General features: G+C 29.6%; 1 protein-coding gene across 3 annotated transcripts; it reads left to right on the top strand.

Annotated features, from left to right (window-relative positions):
• Positions 1-4,049: 4,049 nt before the first annotated feature.
• On the top strand, positions 4,050-19,035 carry LOC129913593 (fibroblast growth factor receptor-like 1). Of its 3 annotated transcripts, XM_055992351.1 has the most exons (6): positions 4,050-4,210; positions 4,306-4,354; positions 9,358-10,013; positions 17,933-18,048; positions 18,125-18,347; positions 18,445-19,035. In XM_055992351.1, exons 3-6 carry the CDS (start codon positions 9,926-9,928, stop codon positions 19,032-19,034), a joined length of 1,017 nt encoding a protein of 338 aa, XP_055848326.1. In that variant the 5' UTR covers positions 4,050-4,210; positions 4,306-4,354; positions 9,358-9,925; the 3' UTR covers position 19,035. The 3 variants fall into 3 exon arrangements, with proteins under 3 accessions (XP_055848326.1, XP_055848327.1, XP_055848325.1); XM_055992352.1 differs by having other exon boundaries at positions 4,050-4,354; positions 9,361-10,013; XM_055992350.1 differs by having other exon boundaries at positions 4,050-4,354.
• The last annotated feature ends 390 nt before the right edge of the window (positions 19,036-19,425 follow it).

Here is a 19,425-nt window from a genome sequence, read left to right as displayed (position 1 = left end):
GTATTGGTTTCGTGTAGAAAAAAAAAATCGAGGTTTTAATCAAAACCAACATTACGATGATGGAGAAGATCAAAAAAGTGGTTTTCGTCATGCCGTCCGTCGGTCTGTGCGTGTGTGCGTCTGTGCGTCTGTGCGTCTGTGCGTCTGTGCGTCTGTGCGTCCATCTGTACATCGAGCTAGGGCCTAAACGGATGGATGGATTTGCTTGAAACTTGGTACAGATGATTTTTACGTAATTCCCTAGGTCCGTTTTTTTTATTTTTTTAATATCTCCAATTTAACGCATATCTCCCATATAACGTTTTCGAGGTATTTCAAATTTCTCGAAAACGGCTCTAACGATTTCGTTTAAATTTGGTGTGCGCAGTACTCTTGTTGATTCTAACAAAACTGCGTTTTTAGTTTTTCTCAAAAGATGCCGAGAGCGGAAATATGGCGTTGCCGTTTTTCAAAAATTGACATGTTTTTTTAGTTATATATTTCATCAAAGCATAAGTCAATTTTTTTCAAAATTTACAGACATCATAGGTATTGAAGTGTAAAATGTAAAAAAAAAATTTAAAAAAAAAGTTTTTCAAAAAATATTTTAAAAATTGAATTTTTTTAACTTTCGATTTTTTTTTTGTTTTTATTTTTTTTTTTCTCCACAAAATCTTAAATTTCCAATAGATATTTAAGATAAAGATGCTTTGAACTACAAGAGCAAGTACGTGCGACCCAGTTGTGCATTTTATTTTTTATTAAATTTAACACACTTTTATAGCCATTTTCACTATTTAACACTTTTTTTCTGCAATTAAAATTGCCAAAATAATAAATTTGTTAAATTATTCCCGGTAAATTGTTCAAAAACAGTTCAAATTAACTGACGTTTGTGTCGTTTGAAGTTCTCAGCGATTTATAGCATGAAAGTAAATCGTTGCTAGGTTGAATATAAATATTTTTTAGAAACTTAGAATAAACTAAGTTAAACATAGGAGTTATGTTCGACCTATCTAATATTAGAATTTATGACTAGTATGAGCAAATGGGCCTAAATTATATTAAATATAAAATACACTTAAAATTTAATTAAAAACAAAAATATAAACAATAAACACATTTTTGAAAATTATTTGATGCAATAATTTTTTCCAGATAAGTCGTTGTGGAGAACAACAACATTGTAGATCTATATTTTGAGTTCGTAGTTTTTGATAAAAATGTTTCTTTCATTAAAAAACTTCAATTTGATTTTTTTTTTATGAAAGCATAACATACACTACATTCTACATACGAGTTATTACCATACAGTACTTATGTATATAAGTATGTACATGTCGCAAATGAAAACACACAATAAATTAATTAAACAGAGGTAAACGTTAAATCATTATTTTCTTCATTTGACTATAAATACAGTTTAAAGACATAAGCACAAGTTCGCCCCCAATCGGTATTGTAAATAATTATTTCTGTTTTTTTATTTATTTTGTGTTGTGTTATATTTTTTTTTTTGTATAACTTGCTCGCAGATCAGTTTTTTAAAAAAGGTAAAACCACAGCTAAACAATTAACAGATCACAATCTTGAGGTGATCAACTTCTCTGGTGGGGTTTTGTTTTAATTTTATAATCAATAAGATAAAGTTATTATTATTTTACAGGGTGCGTATTTTATGTGAAGTTCATTTACCAAGTAAGTAAAGTAATGTTTTTGCTTTTTGTTGCATTTATGCACATTGTACATAATGAGGACACTGAATATGAATAATAAGGAAAATTATAAATAAGTAAAACTGGGTAAAAGGAAAACAGACAATCAAAGTTATTCAAAATCTTTGTTCAGAAAATTAAGTTATACCTAATAAAAGGCAAACAAATTTAATAAAAGTTATAATAATAAATTAGCTAGAACCAAAAAAATTACAATTTCAAAAAAAAAACTCAGTTCTTGCATAACTTATTTACTTTTATAAGATATTTGATGACAGTTTCCTGTAATTAACATTGTTACTAATTTGTACTAATTAAATTTATGGTAGTTGATAATATTATGTCGTTTTCGATTGGTTTTACTCAAGGATTCACTCATTCTGAAATCCAATAAAACAGTTTGAATCGTTTCCACTCAATTCTGAAAGTTTGTATCGGTGTTAGTGAATAATCAAATAAAAAAATTTAATTTTGTACGAGAAAATTTTGTTTGACATTTATTTTCTATGTATAAGTAATTTTGAGTCGATTCTGATTTGAAATCGAGAAGAGAATTTTACTTCTGAGAAGCGTTTAAGCTGTCATGTTTTTGTGAATAAAACGCTTTCAGAAGGCTTCTGAATGCTTCCGGACGCTTCCGGACGGCCAATCGAAAACGACATTACACAAAGGTCTATTGGTTTAGCAAAAGAAATATTTTTCGCAGCAAAAAAAATATTGTAAAAAAAATATTACTCATACACCAAAGTGAACCTTTAGATTTGTACCATAAAAGTTAATAAAAAATGCTCTAAATCTCTGTAATGAAAATTAGAACTTATAGAATTTTTAGAATATTTTATGCTTTTAGGGCTATCGTGATTAAAAAATTACCCCGGGAATGTTTTCCTCGTTTAAAACTTTTTGGATGAAAATAAATCATAAAAAGTTTCCCTCGGAACTTGTCAATTTTCCAGGGAAAATAAGATGTAATTTCATACAATTTGAAGTTATGAAAAACCAGAGCTATGAATACCAAAGCTATAAAAATGGCGGACACCATTTTTTCGTGTGGAATTAGGGTTGCCAACAATTAGGGGGAACGATACTCGTATGGAATTAAGAAAACATAAAACAAGAGATTACCAATTCTCATTAGCCAAAACTAAATGAGTAAAACGAAAATGGGAGTGGTTTGAATTTGTTATGGACAAAATAAACCCTCAATTATTATTTAGTTGACAACAGTTTAACAAAATAACAGCTTAAACAAAAAAAAAAATACCCTGCCTGGCTCACGCGCGGGTTCTTAGTATTTTAACTCCCTTTTAGGTTCCATATTTCCACCCACGCAACAACTTGGCTCTTCTTAGGGTATGTTAAGTTGCCAATATCTTAATAGGAATAACACACAAAACTGGAGATCCAAGAAATAAGTTAAAAATTACATCTCCCAAAAGATAGAGTACGATCGAACCGTTTGGTATTGCCATGTTCAAAGGAGAGGCCCTGAGAACCACGTCAAAAAAGCAAACTCATACCACGTTCCATACATTTGTGGCATGATGACTTCTACCAAAAAGTTTGTTCGACTAAACAGATATGACAATGATACTATTGAAGTGTTTCCTAATTCAGGCAGTGGCCCTGAAAAAAAAATTTCTAGCTGGTGAAGGTTGGATTTGAACCCCGAACCTCTGGCGTGATAGTCCTCGTACTAATCATAACGCCTCGAGGTACTATTTAATTGAGAAACGATGCTGAGAAACGATAAAATTCATTTTATGTAACAGAATGTTATAATCTTAATAATAAATTCTATATCTTAGCTTATTGACGTATTTTTTGCTAATCATATCAAAAAATTAATAAACAATTTTATTTTCAAAAAAAAAAAAAATTGTCGGCCTGCAACTCTGAACCCACCCTGTATTGTATGTATGATTTTGATAGAAATTAAAAATCAATTTTATTTCCAAATTTACTATGCAAAATTGTCTGAAATAAAATAATTAAATTAAAAAAGTACACGTAATTGATCAAGAACTATGTAGTTCTTTTCATTTTTTTTCCAACGATTATAAGATTAAGGGTTAGTTTAGGTTTCATAGTAAAAGTGCTTTGCAATCATAATGATCAAACATTTCCACTATACGACGAACTAAACACCCCCTGAATTGCAAAGTCTTCCTATTATGCACATAATATTCCGACTAGGCGCCTTGCTTGAGGCACAATACAAACGAGACGTAAATGCGACTGCTTTTGTGGAAAGTTATTCCTACGTAAATATTCTTTTTTTTTTTGTAAGTAAGTGCGCTGCGCTGCTCGCGGTTCTTATTCTGATTTGATTAAGCATTCGAAGCGGATAAACTTTTTCGATAAAACGTATATCGATCAACATTTGCTTGTGTTTTTTTTTTTTATTTGATTTTCTTTTTTTTCGAATTGCTACTAGAAGCTAGACAATAATGCGATTCGAATTCAGAAGTTAAACACTTAGCGTTGTGCTAAGTTCGGGTGTGCCTTCGTCCGAGGTTGTTATTGGAATAAAATTTATAATAAATTTTGTTTGATAAGATTTAATAATCTAAAATTTTTTTTTTTATTGAATTCCATATACTCTCGATAGATAGTCGAGTTATATTATATTCCAGTGTCATATTCGATAATCGAAACCAGTGAGTAAATATTTATCAATACCCGATCATAGTGATAATAGAGTTGTAGAAATAGCCGCTGCACAAGTAGATAGTGTGTGTAATGATTGTTAACAGAGCTCTCGGTAGTTAGTTGGTTCTATAGAAGCATTCAATTCAGAAGCAAATATTGGCAATATCAACACTTATCCAGCCTTTTGAATTTTTGTAGGGGCTAACTTACCTAGTTTCGTGACAGTGGGGATGATACATGTTCGTAGACAAAATCGAAGGATTATTACTCGGTTTTGTGTGTTTTTGTTTGTGTTTCTAAAGAGTGTTGATAGACCTACATATGGATATGGAGTTTTCTCAGGCTTTGATTAATATAAACAGTGTTATCGTTGTTAAACGGAAATATTAATTGCTTAACTCCTATATCTAGACGATAAGGGGACTGAATTTATTGATAAAAAAAGAATGAATAAAAACAAAATATTAATAAAAAACATTTTATTGCGTGTACCTTAGATAAATTGAAACGAAATCCAAATCTATATCGCACATTTATATACACAGACTACTGTTTCTTATTAATCATTATATTTGAGCTTATGGTCGTTTTTTGTTTGTTTCGATTGTGATATCTTAATATCAGTTGTATTGATTAATAAAAAAAAAAATAAAAGAGTTATCAAACTTATTTGGTGAGCACTTGTGCTTTGTTAGTGATTAGAATTAGAAGTGAATATCGTTTTATGGTTATTTGAATTTTGTTTTGTTTTTTGGAAGTTTTGGATCAAGTTTGGATTATAAATTAACTGTTTATTGTACCTATATATTACTTTGGGTAAGTTTTTATTTAATGACTTAAGATCTGTGTGTATAATTTATTTAAATGAATGCAAAAAAAAAACTTTTTTTTTTGTACCCTATTTAAATTATTAAAATTTGTCGGAGAGAAAAGGTGTTCAAATATTAAATATTAAACATTTTTCTTATACGTCTAACTCCCTAAAGTGATTTTTCAAATTATGAGGCTCTTTTTTAATGCACTTACTTTAATGACTTACTTAAAATCATTAAAATTTCAATCTGAATATTATTAATTATCTTAAAATGGGGAGAATAAATTGATCGGGGTCAATTCATCATTAGTTTTTGTTGGTTTTAACAAGTCTGCATTCAAATTAAGTTGTCTACAAAGGATTGCATTTAAAAATCTTGTAGCTTGAAATCTCGAAATTAAGAAAGTTGCATTAATAAAATATAAATTAATTTTTGCATGACAATTTTTTAAATTTTGTGTTTCTTTTTGTCAAATATATTTCTCGAAATTAAAGAGGAGAATTATGTATATCCTAATATAATGTTCGCAGTTAATTACAAGTACTTAATCAGTTAAGCACACCGTTTAAAAAAATAAGTTGAAACGCGAGATTTTTATAATAGGTAGGTATATCAGGATTTTTATAATACAGGGTGATTCAGGAGCAATGGGCCAAAAAGCTAGAGCGTGTACGTTGGGTCGAGACAAGAAAAAAATTGTATGGGAGGGGGGTCTATTCGCCTTCGTTTAGCGGGGAGGGGCAATTTAAAAAAAAAATTGACTTTATTTGGAAAACAAATTATTAAAAATCAACTCTTACACCTACAATGGCGTGTTATATCTTTTTGTAAAGCAAACATTGTAGTCTTTTACAAAAATTTTAAACAAAGCCATTTTTTGGCACAGTTTTTGAAAAATTAATTTTTAAAATAAAAATTTTGAGAAAAAAAAAAATTGGAAAAAAAATTCAAACTAATTTTTAAATGTAACTAAGTACAAATTTAGTTTTAAAAATTCGATGCTTTTATTTATTTTTAAACAAAAACAGAAAACCTGATTCAAAAATATCTTGTCATTTTCGAGAAATTAACAGAAAAAACCTCTTTATTTTCTGTTTTTACTTGGCTGGACTTGTTGATAAATTAATTTATGAAACATTAACCATTCGTCAATTACGTTTTGAACATTCAAACTTAAATAAGGATAAAATAAAGTGATACAGTAGGTATTTGATTAACCCTCAATTGATCATCTTTTTTCATTGATAACACCTGAAAACTTACCTGAGAATTTTTCTTACTATGTCTGGGGTGCTCGCCGCCCATTGATTCTAGCTTTAAGGACCTTAAGGCAATAAAATTTTTTTTCTTTTAATATATGTATGAACCACTTGTAGGTTTTGTAATTAATTAAAAAAAATTATGAATTTTTTTTTTCTACGAGCAATGTGCAAATGCATTTAAAATGTGTCAAATGTCGAAAATAACGGTACTTTGAATATTACTCTTATACGGTGAGTCATATCGAAAAGTTGCTTTCGGGAAACTTGTAGATAATTTTCTCGTCTTTAATCAGTGGGTTTGCCAAAACACTAAACGAACATCACAAATACTTATTTATTTTAGGGCCAACTTTTCAATAGTCAGTTAAACAGTCAGTTAGTACTTATTCCTAAGAATACAGAAAAAAAACAATTTTTCAACGGGCAGATATAGCTTATTCCTAAGAATAAAACTATCTGCTTCTTTCAGAGATGAATAAAAATTATTCTAAGGAATAATCTCAACAAAAATATTGTGTCAGTTGTAAAAGCTGTTTTGAAAAAATTTTGAAAAAAATACAGTGGAACACAAGAAAACAAAAACAATCATGAATAAAAATGACGTTTAATTTTAAATATTTTTGAATTTGACAATTTTTTTTTGTTCTTCTGTAGAATAAATTATACTTGATTGAAAAATTCAATGTTTTTATCTGATTGTTTATGAGCCTAATAACTTTATTCGTCGAACAGTTAACTGATTGTTTATTAGAAGATTGAAAAATTGGCTCTTAGTTTTTTTTATAACGTATTGTTAAATTTTTTTTTATTTGGTCAAAACTCAAAAGTCGCGAGTTTTTGTGCCTAGATCGTAAAATATGTGTTATTTAAAATGTATTTTTAACTCACTTCCGAAACTTTAACGTTTTCCAAAAAATAGCTTAAGTTATGTTAATTCCCGACAAACAATTTTGGTTCTATAAAGCTTTACAGATGCAATTGTTGCTTCTGTAAAGCATTATAGAAGCGAAATTGTTAGTAGGGTTAACACTTATCGTTTGGAAGAGGTAGAGCGCTTAAAAGAGTGATATACAGTACATAATGTATAATATCGCAAATATCGTTTTTTGATTGAGCTCCAATTAACACGCAATTTTGTTTAATATGCTCCGCCATAGTTCATTATATGTGAAGTCGAACAAAAAAAAAACTTATTTATCATACCAGAATATCCAGTCTCTAGTGAAGAGGCTTATTGGAATTCCTCTTTTAAATCAATATTTATGTCGAGTCTACTTGACTTTCAGTTTACTTGATTACACAGACATTTAAATTATTTTCTAAGCATTTATAAAGACTTAAATCCTTTGAATTTAAAACGAACGTGGTAAATTTTTCGTTCTCTTATGGGTGTCACCTAACCACACTGATTTGCAATTGGCTGTAAGAAAATTGTTGGCACGAAGACTCCATTAAGGAGCAAGGTTCAGTGACTTACAAGTCCCAGCCATATTCCTGTGTGCGTATAAATTAGTAAGCGCAAGAATGGAACGGTCCTACAATAATCTGCATTATTCTTAACCAAACGGTTAAAAAAATATATGCACTTTTGCATGAAAATTAGGCTTTGTAGATTCCTCCCAAGAGGCAGTAACTGTAAAAAATCTCAAGGTGGGGGAGGCTTGATTTGAAACCAACTTCAGACATGACAGAGTCTATCGAACTAACATCACACTAACTAAGATAAACCATACCTCCTGACATAAACCATACCTACTAGAAAAAAAAACTTCAACTGACTGCATTTACCTATACTTACTGCAATTAGAATTACAGAATTAATTGGATTGGATTTTGCAGTTTAAAAACTTAATCACAATTTGAAATCAAAAGTAAAGTCAATTAATGCGAATGAAATGTATTACCTGCCGTGACTGCATTCTTTCACAGCTCTTCTATGTTGAAACATAAATCCCATTTTTCACTTGATACAATAGCTGAATATATCATTTTATTACGAAACTATGTTAGTGATTGCGTAGAAAAATTATGGTTATCTCTATACGTATCTGTATAATGCTAACATGACATCACGAACTCATGGGTCATGGCACTCCTCCTGAACTAAGTAAACTATCAGGATAAACTTTTCATTGCATAACGCACTTCATCGCATTGATGTCTCATTCAATTTGTCCATTGGGGTTGCTTTTTTCACCTGCATGTCAACATTTTCGTACTAAGTTCATTCATTCATAGGCTTGTCCGATGGCATCATCGTTGTCATCAATTTCGTGTCTACAATTTTTTCTTAAAGTCAGTCAATCTCCGAAGATTTATTGAAGTGATTTATTTAGTGCCAAAAGTATCCACTTATTGTCAGAATAAACAATAAAATTTATAGTTTAAACTAACCTCAGTGCTAAAATGTAATTTTAAACAAATCAATCAATCAACAAAACAAAAATACTTTTTGTTTATTTTATTTCCAATTCAAAAAGCTGGTAAATAAAAATTAGTATTTTTACTGGCTACCATAATGTGTCGAAATGTTTCGACATTTATTTAATATTTATTTACGTTTTCTGCAAATTTTTTTCAAATATATTTTTGTTTAAATTTTTGAAAAGATGGTAAAAATTACGAATTCAACTTCATCAAAAATATATGTAATTTCATAAAAAAAAATCTCAAAGATTCTTTCCTAAAATCAATAGATACAAAAGTTTGATAGAAACCATATTTGCTTGCCGCCTTCACACTCATCTCAATTTTAAGTTTATTTAAAAGAATATGGAAAAATACACTCAATGAAGAAATAATTTACAAATGTGGCTGCAAAATATTTCCCCCAAATAAAATCAATAAAATGTTTAAATAATATGAATTTAATGAAAACAAACAAAATTTGAAATCCAAAATATATATCTTTTTCTCTCTATCAATTTATTTCAGCAGCCAAACAGCAAAATCAACAATTTATAGAAAGGGGATGCGAGGCACAATTTTAAATAAACACATCTTTTGGAGCATTTGAAAATTATATTGAAAAATGTTCCAAGTAAAATAAACCACCAATATCTCTCGCATCGCAGCCCCAAATAACACATTACCGGCGATCAATGTAAATAGTAACGCCAACAACACTATATTCCAGCGATCATCAGCGGAACGCCCGCTAGAAAGCTTTAATAGAGCAGCAATAATATCGAAAGTCTATGCGGTTGAGTGGGAACTGATTTGTACAATAGCAGAATAGCATCAGAGCGGTAATCCAGCTGAGTCTGTGAGCCATTTCCAATTAATTCATTGATGATAAATTTTACGTGCACGGCAGAAAACGAATTCGTAAACACTCTTGCGGAAATCGAAAACAAACTTTGGAAATTTTTTGGAAAATTTTATTATATTCAAATCAAATTTGAAATCGAATTGGTTGAGAAAAGCGCACTTGAAATGCTGAAGAGTGCCGAAGGCGGATGAACACGAAAATGATGAAAATAAATGTGAAACTACGAGTATAATGATAATTGAGAGATCGTTGTTATTGCACTTTATATTCTGGATCAATACTGTGTACATTGTTGATACTTCATATATTGACTATAGTGGTAAGTTGGCAAATTAATCATTTATAGTATTTTTATTAGATTGATTGAATCACTCAAGACATTCAGGGTTAGTTGGCAAGATTCATTTAATTCAGACAAATTGACTTCAAGTCTGTTCAAAAAATTTGTTTTGGACTATGGGTTTGGACAAAATAGTTTAGAATAAAAAAGGGTTTTTTTTGCAAATTTCTGATTGTAAATTCTGTACCTACTGAATGCCTTCCTAAAAGGTAAAAAAACGCAATATAGGTACCTAATAAATTAATATACAGGGTGTCCCACAGTCACCACCCCAAATGAAAACCATGAATTCCTGAGGTCATTTTAAGTCGAAAAACTTAAGAGTTAATTTTCTTGTTTTCGTCCCGTTTTCGAGTTACCACGGTTTTTATGATTTTTGCTTTCTTGTCCTTTAACTGGCCTTATCTTTGCCAAACTACAAACGTTTGATTTGAAAGATTTTTGCTACAACCAATCAAGAATTTATTACAGTTTAAGTTTGTCTCAAAACTTTTTTTTCTGCGGACAACCGTTTCTCCACAATTTTGCATTAAACTCAATTTTCTTCGTTTTTTAAGTTGATTTTACACTTTCATATCATTTTAGTCAAAAAAACACGTTTATGAGTATTAATTTTTTGTGCTTTTTATTAAAGCCCAGTTTATTTTCATAAAAAAAATAAGTTTTATTTCATAAAAAAGGCTACTGAAAGTAATTAAAAAAAAAATAAACAAACTGAGTGAATTAAAAAAAAAATAATTTTTAAACAAAAAATTAATTTAAATGAGTTAAAAACTTTTTCTGAGCTATTGTGGTTAAGAAAAGAACAAATAGATAAAGAAAAGTTTTCATTCTTTTGAATTAATTTTGTATTTAAAAATTATTTTTTTTTAATTCACTCAGTTTATTTTTTACTTGCTCAATAGGGCAAGTATTGGTTTCGTGTAAAAAAAAAAATTCGAGGTTTTAATCAAAACTAACATTACGATGATGGAGAAGCCCAAAAAAGTGGGTTTCGTCATGACGTCCGTCGGTCTGTGCGTCGGTGCGTCGGTGCGTCCGTGCGTCCATCTGTACAAGTAGCTACAGCCTAAACGAGTGGACGGATTTTCTTGAAATTTGGTATGGATGTTTTTTTCGTAATTTCCAAGGTTGGTTTTTTTTTGTTTTTTAATATCTCGCTTAGAACGTATACCTCCCATACAAAATTTTCGAGTTATTGCAATTTTATCGAAAACGGCTCTAACGATTTCGATTAAATTTAGCACACGTAATGCTGTATATAGTTCTAACATAACTGCGTTTTTAGTTTTTCTCAAAAAATACGGATAGTGGAAATATGGTCTTTAAATTTTTTAAATCGCGGATGTCGGCTCTTCCCGTACATTATTATGAAGTTATTGCAATTTTCTCAAAAATGGCTCTAAGGATTTTGATAAAATTTTGCATACGTAATATTCAAAGTAATTGCAGTAAAACTGCGTTTTTAGTTTTTCTCAAAAAAGTCAAGTCAAATAAAAAAAAATTTTATTTAACTAACATTTGGCCTCCATGCCGGCTCTTCCCCTACATCAACCAAATTTCTTAAAAATGTATATAGAGGCAGCTCTAATAACCTACAAGTAAGCTAACATAAAAGTGCTTTGAACTGCAAGAGCAAGTACGTGCGGCCCCAGTCGTGCATTTTATTTTTAATTACTTTCAGTAGCCTTTTTTATGAAATAAAACTTATTTTTTTTATGAAAATAAACTGGGCTTTAATAAAAAGCACAAAAAATTTATACTCATTAACTTGTTTTTTTGACTAAAATGATATGAAAGTGTAAAAAACAACTTAAAAAACGATGAAAATTGTGTTTGATGCAAAATTGCGGCGAAACGGTTGTCCGCAGAAAAAAAAGTTTTGAGACAAACTTAAACTGTAGTAAATTCTTGATTGGTTGTAAAAAAAAATCTTTCAAATCAAACGTAGTTTGGCAAAGATAAGGCCAGTTAAAGGACAAGAGAGCAAAAATCATAAAAACCGTGATAACTCGAAAACGGGACGAAAACGAGAAAATTAACTCTTAAGTTTTTCGACTTAAAATGACCTCAGGAATCCAAGGTTTTCATTTGGGGCGGTGACTGTGGGACACCCTGTATATTATTTAAAGGACTTTTTCACATTTCAATGTTTATACGAGTGCAAAGCTTCTTCCCAATTCCCTTTTTTTGTATCGATGTACATATTTCAATTCCTTTTCCTCAGAAAAAATGTTTATAAGAAAAAAAAATATTTATATAGAGAGTAGAAAATCAACTTTTTTGTTTTTTGGTAGTTAAACTTTGAATACGTGCATTTTTACTTGCTCTATAGGGCAAGTATTGGTTTCGTGTAGAAAAAAAATTTGAGGTTTTAATCAAAACCAACATTACGATGATGGAGAAGATCAAAAAAGTGATTTTTGTCATGCCATCCGTCGGTCTGTGCGTCTGTTCGTATGTGCGTCTGTGCGTCCATCTGTACATCGAGCTAGGGCCTAAACGGATGGATGGATTTGCTTGAAACTTGGTACAGATGATTTTGAGGTTATTCCCTAGACCCGTTTTTTTATTTTTTTAATATCTCCTTTTTAACACATACATATCTCCCATATAACGTTTTCGAGGTATTGCAATTTTCTCGAAAACGGCTCTAACGATTTTGATTAAATTTGGTATACGTAATAGATGTATTGATTCTAACAAACCTGCGTTTTTAGTTTTTCTCAAAAAATGCGGATAGCGGAAATATGGCGTTGCCGTTTTTCAAAAATTGACATATTTCTTAAGTTCATATATTTCATCAAAGCATAAGTCAATTTTATTAAAAATTAACAGACATCATTTTGAAGTATAAAATGTAAAAAAAAAAATTTTGAAACATTTTTGAAAAAAAAAATTTTTTAATTTAATTTTTAAACTTTCGATTTTTTTTTGGTTTTTTTTTCTCGACACTAAACAAAATCTTAAATTTCCAATAAATATTTAAGATAAGGATACTGTAAACTACAAGAGCAAGTACGTTGGACCCAGTCGTGCATTTTATATTTAATAAAAATGGAGATTGGAGACAAAAATTTTGTCTTATCTGTTTTAACAAGTCTGCTGACTAGGTTGTAATTGGAATGTTCAGACCCGGGCAATTTTTTTTGCATTTTGCTCAAACGTGAAGGGTGACTGGACCAAACGGATTCGGATTCAGCGGGTCGAAATACATGTCGATAGGAAGGTCCAGTCTAACGTGCGGGAAAGTACATACATACATATAAGTTATTTTTTTTTTAAGTTCATAGTTCAATGTAAAAAAGTAATTTTTTAAGTGTATCGTAGTTAATTTTTAAAAAACAAACGTAAAAAAATTACAAAATTGTATGGATTTTCATTTGAGCCACTTAATTGAAAATAACACGGTGTAACACTCAAAATATACGCGGGCGGAGACCTATCAGGTTTTGTAGAGCTAGTCGCACTGAATACGAAACGGTATTTGAAAATCCCCTAACACCCCCAAAATCTGAAGTTACGGACAAAAAACGGTTTTTTGGGCCTTCACCCATTGAAAAAATTCTAGCTTCTACAATTTTTTACCCATTTTCGATTTTTTTATAGTTTCTGATAGAAGATAAATATACCTTTTTAACAATGTTTAAAACATGTAACTCGGTTAAACCACTTAGAATTTATAAGATGTCAAAGTTCAAAAATTCAATTTTTTTTGTCATTTGCCCAACTTCGGCATCAATTTAAAGTATATGTTTTCAAAACAACATGCTATTTAAAAAAATATATTCTAAAACTATATCTATTTCCCAATTGATCGAGGTATTTTTTATGATAATCACTTCAAAATTGGCTTAGAAAAAAAAATTTTTCGATTTCAACCCAGATACAGAAATTCGAACTTTTAGGTATAGAACAAAAATGTTGTTTCGGCACGTAGTAGGATAAGTTGGACGCCAGGATTTGATGAAGGGTTTTTGTAGAGGAGCTCAATACAAACATTTTTTTCTTTGGGAGGGGGGTCTATCTCCCCCCGTTTAGGTGGGAGGGGCATTTTTCTAAAAAAAAATTATCAAAATAAAAAAAAAATTATTAAAAAACAACTGCAACATTTACAGTAATAAATGATACCATTTCCAAAAGGCAAAATTGTGCATTTGATTCTAATTTTTAAATCAATATAATATTACCAATAGTTTTTGAAATAATAGGGAAAAAAAATTTTTTTAAACTCATTTTATACTATTTTTGTCCAGACTGCAAATTTTAGTAAACAAAATTACTCACACAGAAAACTGCCTCAATTGATTCCTTATCGAACCGTGAAAACTATTTGTTTCTATGTCTTCTAGTTTTTGGGAAAATTGAAAAATTATTTTATCAGATTTTTCTTTTTTCAAAATATTTTTTGTTTTTATTTGTTTTTATTTTTCAATTTTCTCAAAAACTAAAAGACATAGAAACATATAGTTTTCACTGTTCGATAAGGAATCAATTGAGGCAGTTTTCTGTCTAAGTAATTTATTTACTAAAATTTACAGTCTGGACAAAAATAGTATAAAATGAGTTTTCAAAAAATTTTTTTCCCCTATTTTTAACTTTGAAATCGATTATTTCAAAAACTATTGGTAATATTATATTGATTTAAAAATTAGAATCAAATGCACAATTTTGCCTTTTGGAAATGGTATCATTTATTACTGTAAGTGTTGCCGTTGTTTTTTAATAATTTTTTTTTATTTTGATAATTTTTTTTTAGAAAAATGCCCCTCCCACCTAAACGGGGGGAGATAGACCCCCCTCCCAAAGAAAAAAATGTTTGTATTGAGCTCCTCTACAAAAACCCTTCATCAAATCCTGGCGTCCAACTTATCCTACTACGTGCCGAAACATTATTTTTGTTCTATACCTAAAAGTTCGAATTTCTGTATCTGGGTTGAAATCGAAAAATTTTTTTTTCTAAGCCAATTTTGAAGTGATTTTCATAAAAAATACCTCGATCAATTGGGAAATAGATATAGTTTTAGAATATATTTTTTAAATAGCATGTTGTTTTGAAAACATATACTTTAAATTGATGCCGAAGTTTGGGCAAATGACAAAAAAAATTGAATTTTTGAACTTTGACATCTTATAAATTCTAAGTGGTTTAACCGAGTTACATGTTTCAAACATTGTTAAAAAGGTATATTTATCTTCTATCAGAAACTATACAAAAATCGAAAATGGGTAAAAAATTGTCGAAGCTAGAATTTTTTCAATGGGTGAAGGCCCAAAAAACCGTTTTTTGCCCGTAACTCCAGATTTTGGGGGTGTTAGGGGATTTTCAAATACCGTTTCGTATTCAGTGCGACTAGCTCTACAAAACCTGATAGGTCTCCGCCCGCGTATATTTTAAAACCTCATTTTTGTAACACCGTGTAATGGATAGTATTTTGCCTATATAATGAGTTTCGAATTTTGTCAAAAATAGGTAAACAATTTTGCAAACAAAGCCAAAAAACACGCATAGAACTAATACAGGGTCAATCCATGAAAAAGTGGACACAAAATGTGAACAAATTATGAAGGCTTTTTTAATTTTTCCAATAGCAAATTACTCTTTATGAAAGTTACATAACCTTATGACTAGAAATTTAATTCATGGAGTATAAGAGTAATCTGAAAGCATTTTTAAAACATAAGCTTGTCAACTAAAGAAAAAATCCACATGAACATGATAGAAAAACACGCCAACACAGAAAACAAGATGAATCTAATAGTGACGATGGCAATATCCCCTCGTGATTGCTAAAATAAATTAACATTTAAGAAGGCTTCGTTACACAATATTGCATTTTAAAATTACTTTAGTGAAAATGCATCTTTTCTCTACTTTTACAAATCGCAGGTAACAAAAGTTACTAAATTGGTATAACGTATGTTACCTAAATATTTTGAAATTGTTCCTCGAAATATTGAACAAATTTTTGGTTTAGTCACTTATTTTAAAAGCTTGTAATTTTGTACTTGCTCAATAGGGCAAGTATTGGTTTCGTGTCTAAAAAAAAAATTGAAGTTTTAATCAAAACCAACATTACGATGATGGAGGATTCAAATTTGGTACAAACGATTATATATAATTCTGAAAGTTGTTTTTTTTTATGTCTAGCTTAGAAAGTGTACCTCCCATACAAATTTTTCTAAAAATAGCAAATTACTCGAAAACGACTAAACGACTCTAACGATATTTATTAATCTTTGCAGACTTAATATTCAAAAGAATTGCAATAAAACTTGAAATTGACAAAAAATTCTATTTATGTATTAGAAAATTTTTCTGAATGTTGAGTGAGTTGCCATGGAATCATCTTTTAAAATGATTGCACGAAAATTCCAATCAATTCAAGGTTAAATGTGGAAAAATTCGTGTATATGAGAAAAAAAATTATTTTTTGCACCAGTCAGCACAATACTTTTTATACTTTTATATTTGAATAATTATATAGAGAAGTGACACCGAGAAAAAATAGCGGCCAAGAATGAGATGTAGCGTCACAGTCACTTTACAAAATTGTGTATTCGATAGCCCAATATTTCCTGAAAGGGACTTTTTTGTTACTAAGTTACTAACACTTTAGAATGCTATTTGGGTGTGTTGGCATCTATAATGCAAAGTTGTAATTCACATTATTTTCAAATTATTTAGATGCACTGTATATACGTGCTCTATTTTGTATTTATTTGTTTCATATGCATATTGACGTTATAAGACTGATTTTAAAAATAAATAAAAAAAAAAAAAACAAATTAGGAAATTTTAATCATGAAATACCGTCACTTTCAAAAATTCAAAGTCTCTTAAAAACTTTCTTGTGTTCATGCAATCTAGCTATACGACATATTGTTTCAAGGTATTTTTGAATGCTAAATCAAATGAGACCCGATTCGACCACTTAAAAAAAACTATATGTTGTAAATCCTTTTCTATGAAAATATCGATATTTTTTTGAGCACAACAGTTAAAATATAAGCGTAAAACTAAAAACTATGTTCTTTTTGTCATACAAATAATGAATCATTAAAGTTTTTTTTTATTTTTTATATATGAGGAAGTATTTTTTTTTTTTTTTGAAAGAAATAAAAGGATTTGAAACTAGCACCGAAACACCCTGTAAACAAAATTCGAAGAATAAAGAAAAGAGTTTTTTTCAAATATCCGAGGTGTTTTTTTTTTGAGAAAAATGTGATGTTAGTTTTTATAACTTTAATTTTAGTATGGAGTAGAACTTAAGGGTAGGTATTTTTAAATAGTGAATTATATAAAAACATCCATTTTTATTTTTTACATGTAGACATCTTAGATGCAGGTTGTAAAAAACACTTACCTAAATCATATTCAATATGCTTTGATTGCAAATAAAATTTAAGTTAGGTACAATCTAACTTTTATTTCCTTTTCACAGAACACCCTTTCAACTAAGTTAAATTAAATAAACTCTTTACTTAGAAAACAAGAAAACAGTTGTATGTGCAATGTGCGATAAAAAAGTATACTTTTATCGGGACCAGCCCCTACTCCGGTTCTATGATAAACTGAAATGATAAATTTAAAATAATTAAATTTAAATCGTAAAACATTTTTTCAATTGAGCTTATCACAGTTATTAAGCACAATGAAAAACTTTTCACAATTTAAATTTAATTGTTTGCATTAAGATAATATTGATAGAATCAATTCTCGGATTGTAAAGCTTTGAAGTGATAATATTTTACTGTATATTTATCCCTGTCCTTTGATTTTATTTTTTCACACTTTTCCAAAAGCAAGATACAGATACGTTTTACCTATAATCAATAATTTAAATAAATCTATCGAATATCAATCTTTTAAAGTATTTTTTTTTTTTATTATCCAGAAAACACAGAATTGATTCAGCAAAGAGCTGGAAATGACATACAACTTAATTGTGGAATTAGAGGACTTCTAAGCGAACATCCAATAAATGGAATGCAATTTAATTGGTATTTCAAAGTATGTACATATATTTTCCAAATTTTTACCATTTTTATTTTAAATAAATTTCAAATCTTCTTTTGCTACATTCCAGCCATGTGGAGATGATTCATATCAAAAATCTTGCCATTCTGTTCGATCCGAAACCTGGTCCCATTTACCATGCGATAAAAACTATTGCCAATCATTGCTTCACTTGAAAAATCTTACCGAAAAAGATTCCGGTCTCTACAAGTGCACAATCTATCCATACAAACTGGACGATGTTACAACCCTAGATATTCAATTAGTTCGAACATATCAATTAGATGTAAAGAGTAAGTTTGCCACTTGAAAGTTGGCGGCGGCTCCACACAAAGTCAATCACTTTAACTAACTACATCATTATTTGGTCTTTAAATATAATTTATATAGATTCAACAGAATTGGTACCAGAATTTCTTGATGGTTTTCCAGAAAACAAGACTGCAGCAATTGGGTCACAAGTGGTTTTTCAATGCAGGGTACAAAGCCAAGTACATCCGACAATCAAATGGTTCAAACGAATACCGGACATTGGTGCCGGGATGGAATACAATTTGGGCCAGGAGAATTTCAACTCACACATTGTTCAGTATAATGGAGGAATATATGAATTATTGCAAACAGCAAGGGAAAAAAATGTCGATGATGAGATTTATTTAAGTAAATTGATTTTAAATGGAATTCGATCACAAGACGAAGGATTTTATGCATGCGTTGCAATAAGCTATAGAGGACATAGGATACGGGAAGCTTTTCTAAGAGTTGAAGACTATATGGATTATCAAGGTGATGAGGGCAATTATTGGGAAGATTATGATGCGAGTGATGAAGGACCCCAACCAAAAAGTTTTTGGATGTTTTTCTTAATGCCTTTGGGCTTGGCAATGATTCCAATATTAATTTGGCTGTGTTATGTAGTGAATAAGAAAAAGTCTCATGATAATTTGAGATTTGATGATGAAGAACAATCTTTGCAGTAGACTTTTTATATAAATTGTATATAAAAGATAAGAATATTGTTTTACGCTTATTAGAAAATACTTTTACTGTATATAGGTAGATACTTGACTAGGCTTTTGTATATTTTTATTCTAATTTTAAACCAATATTTCTAAATAATTGTGCCTACTAAATAAATAAATTATAATAATAACGTTACAGTTCTTGAATGTTTTTTTATTTATTTTAGGTCAAATTTCGTGATAATTTTTTTTTAGTTTTTGATTTTTGCTACTAGAGGGCGCCATATTCAAAAAAAAATTATATTAAAACCAACAGACAAGCATGGATTCAAATTACGATTAGTAGTTTAGAAGTTATGATGGAACAGATGAACATTTGGCTTTGCCGTAGTGGGGTAAAAATAGTTTA

This window comes from Episyrphus balteatus, chromosome 3, assembly GCF_945859705.1.
Source record: "Episyrphus balteatus chromosome 3, idEpiBalt1.1, whole genome shotgun sequence".
Lineage (NCBI taxonomy): Eukaryota > Metazoa > Arthropoda > Insecta > Diptera > Syrphidae > Episyrphus > Episyrphus balteatus.
Note: the sequence above shows the minus strand (reverse complement) of the source record. Positions and strands in the feature narration are given on the sequence as shown.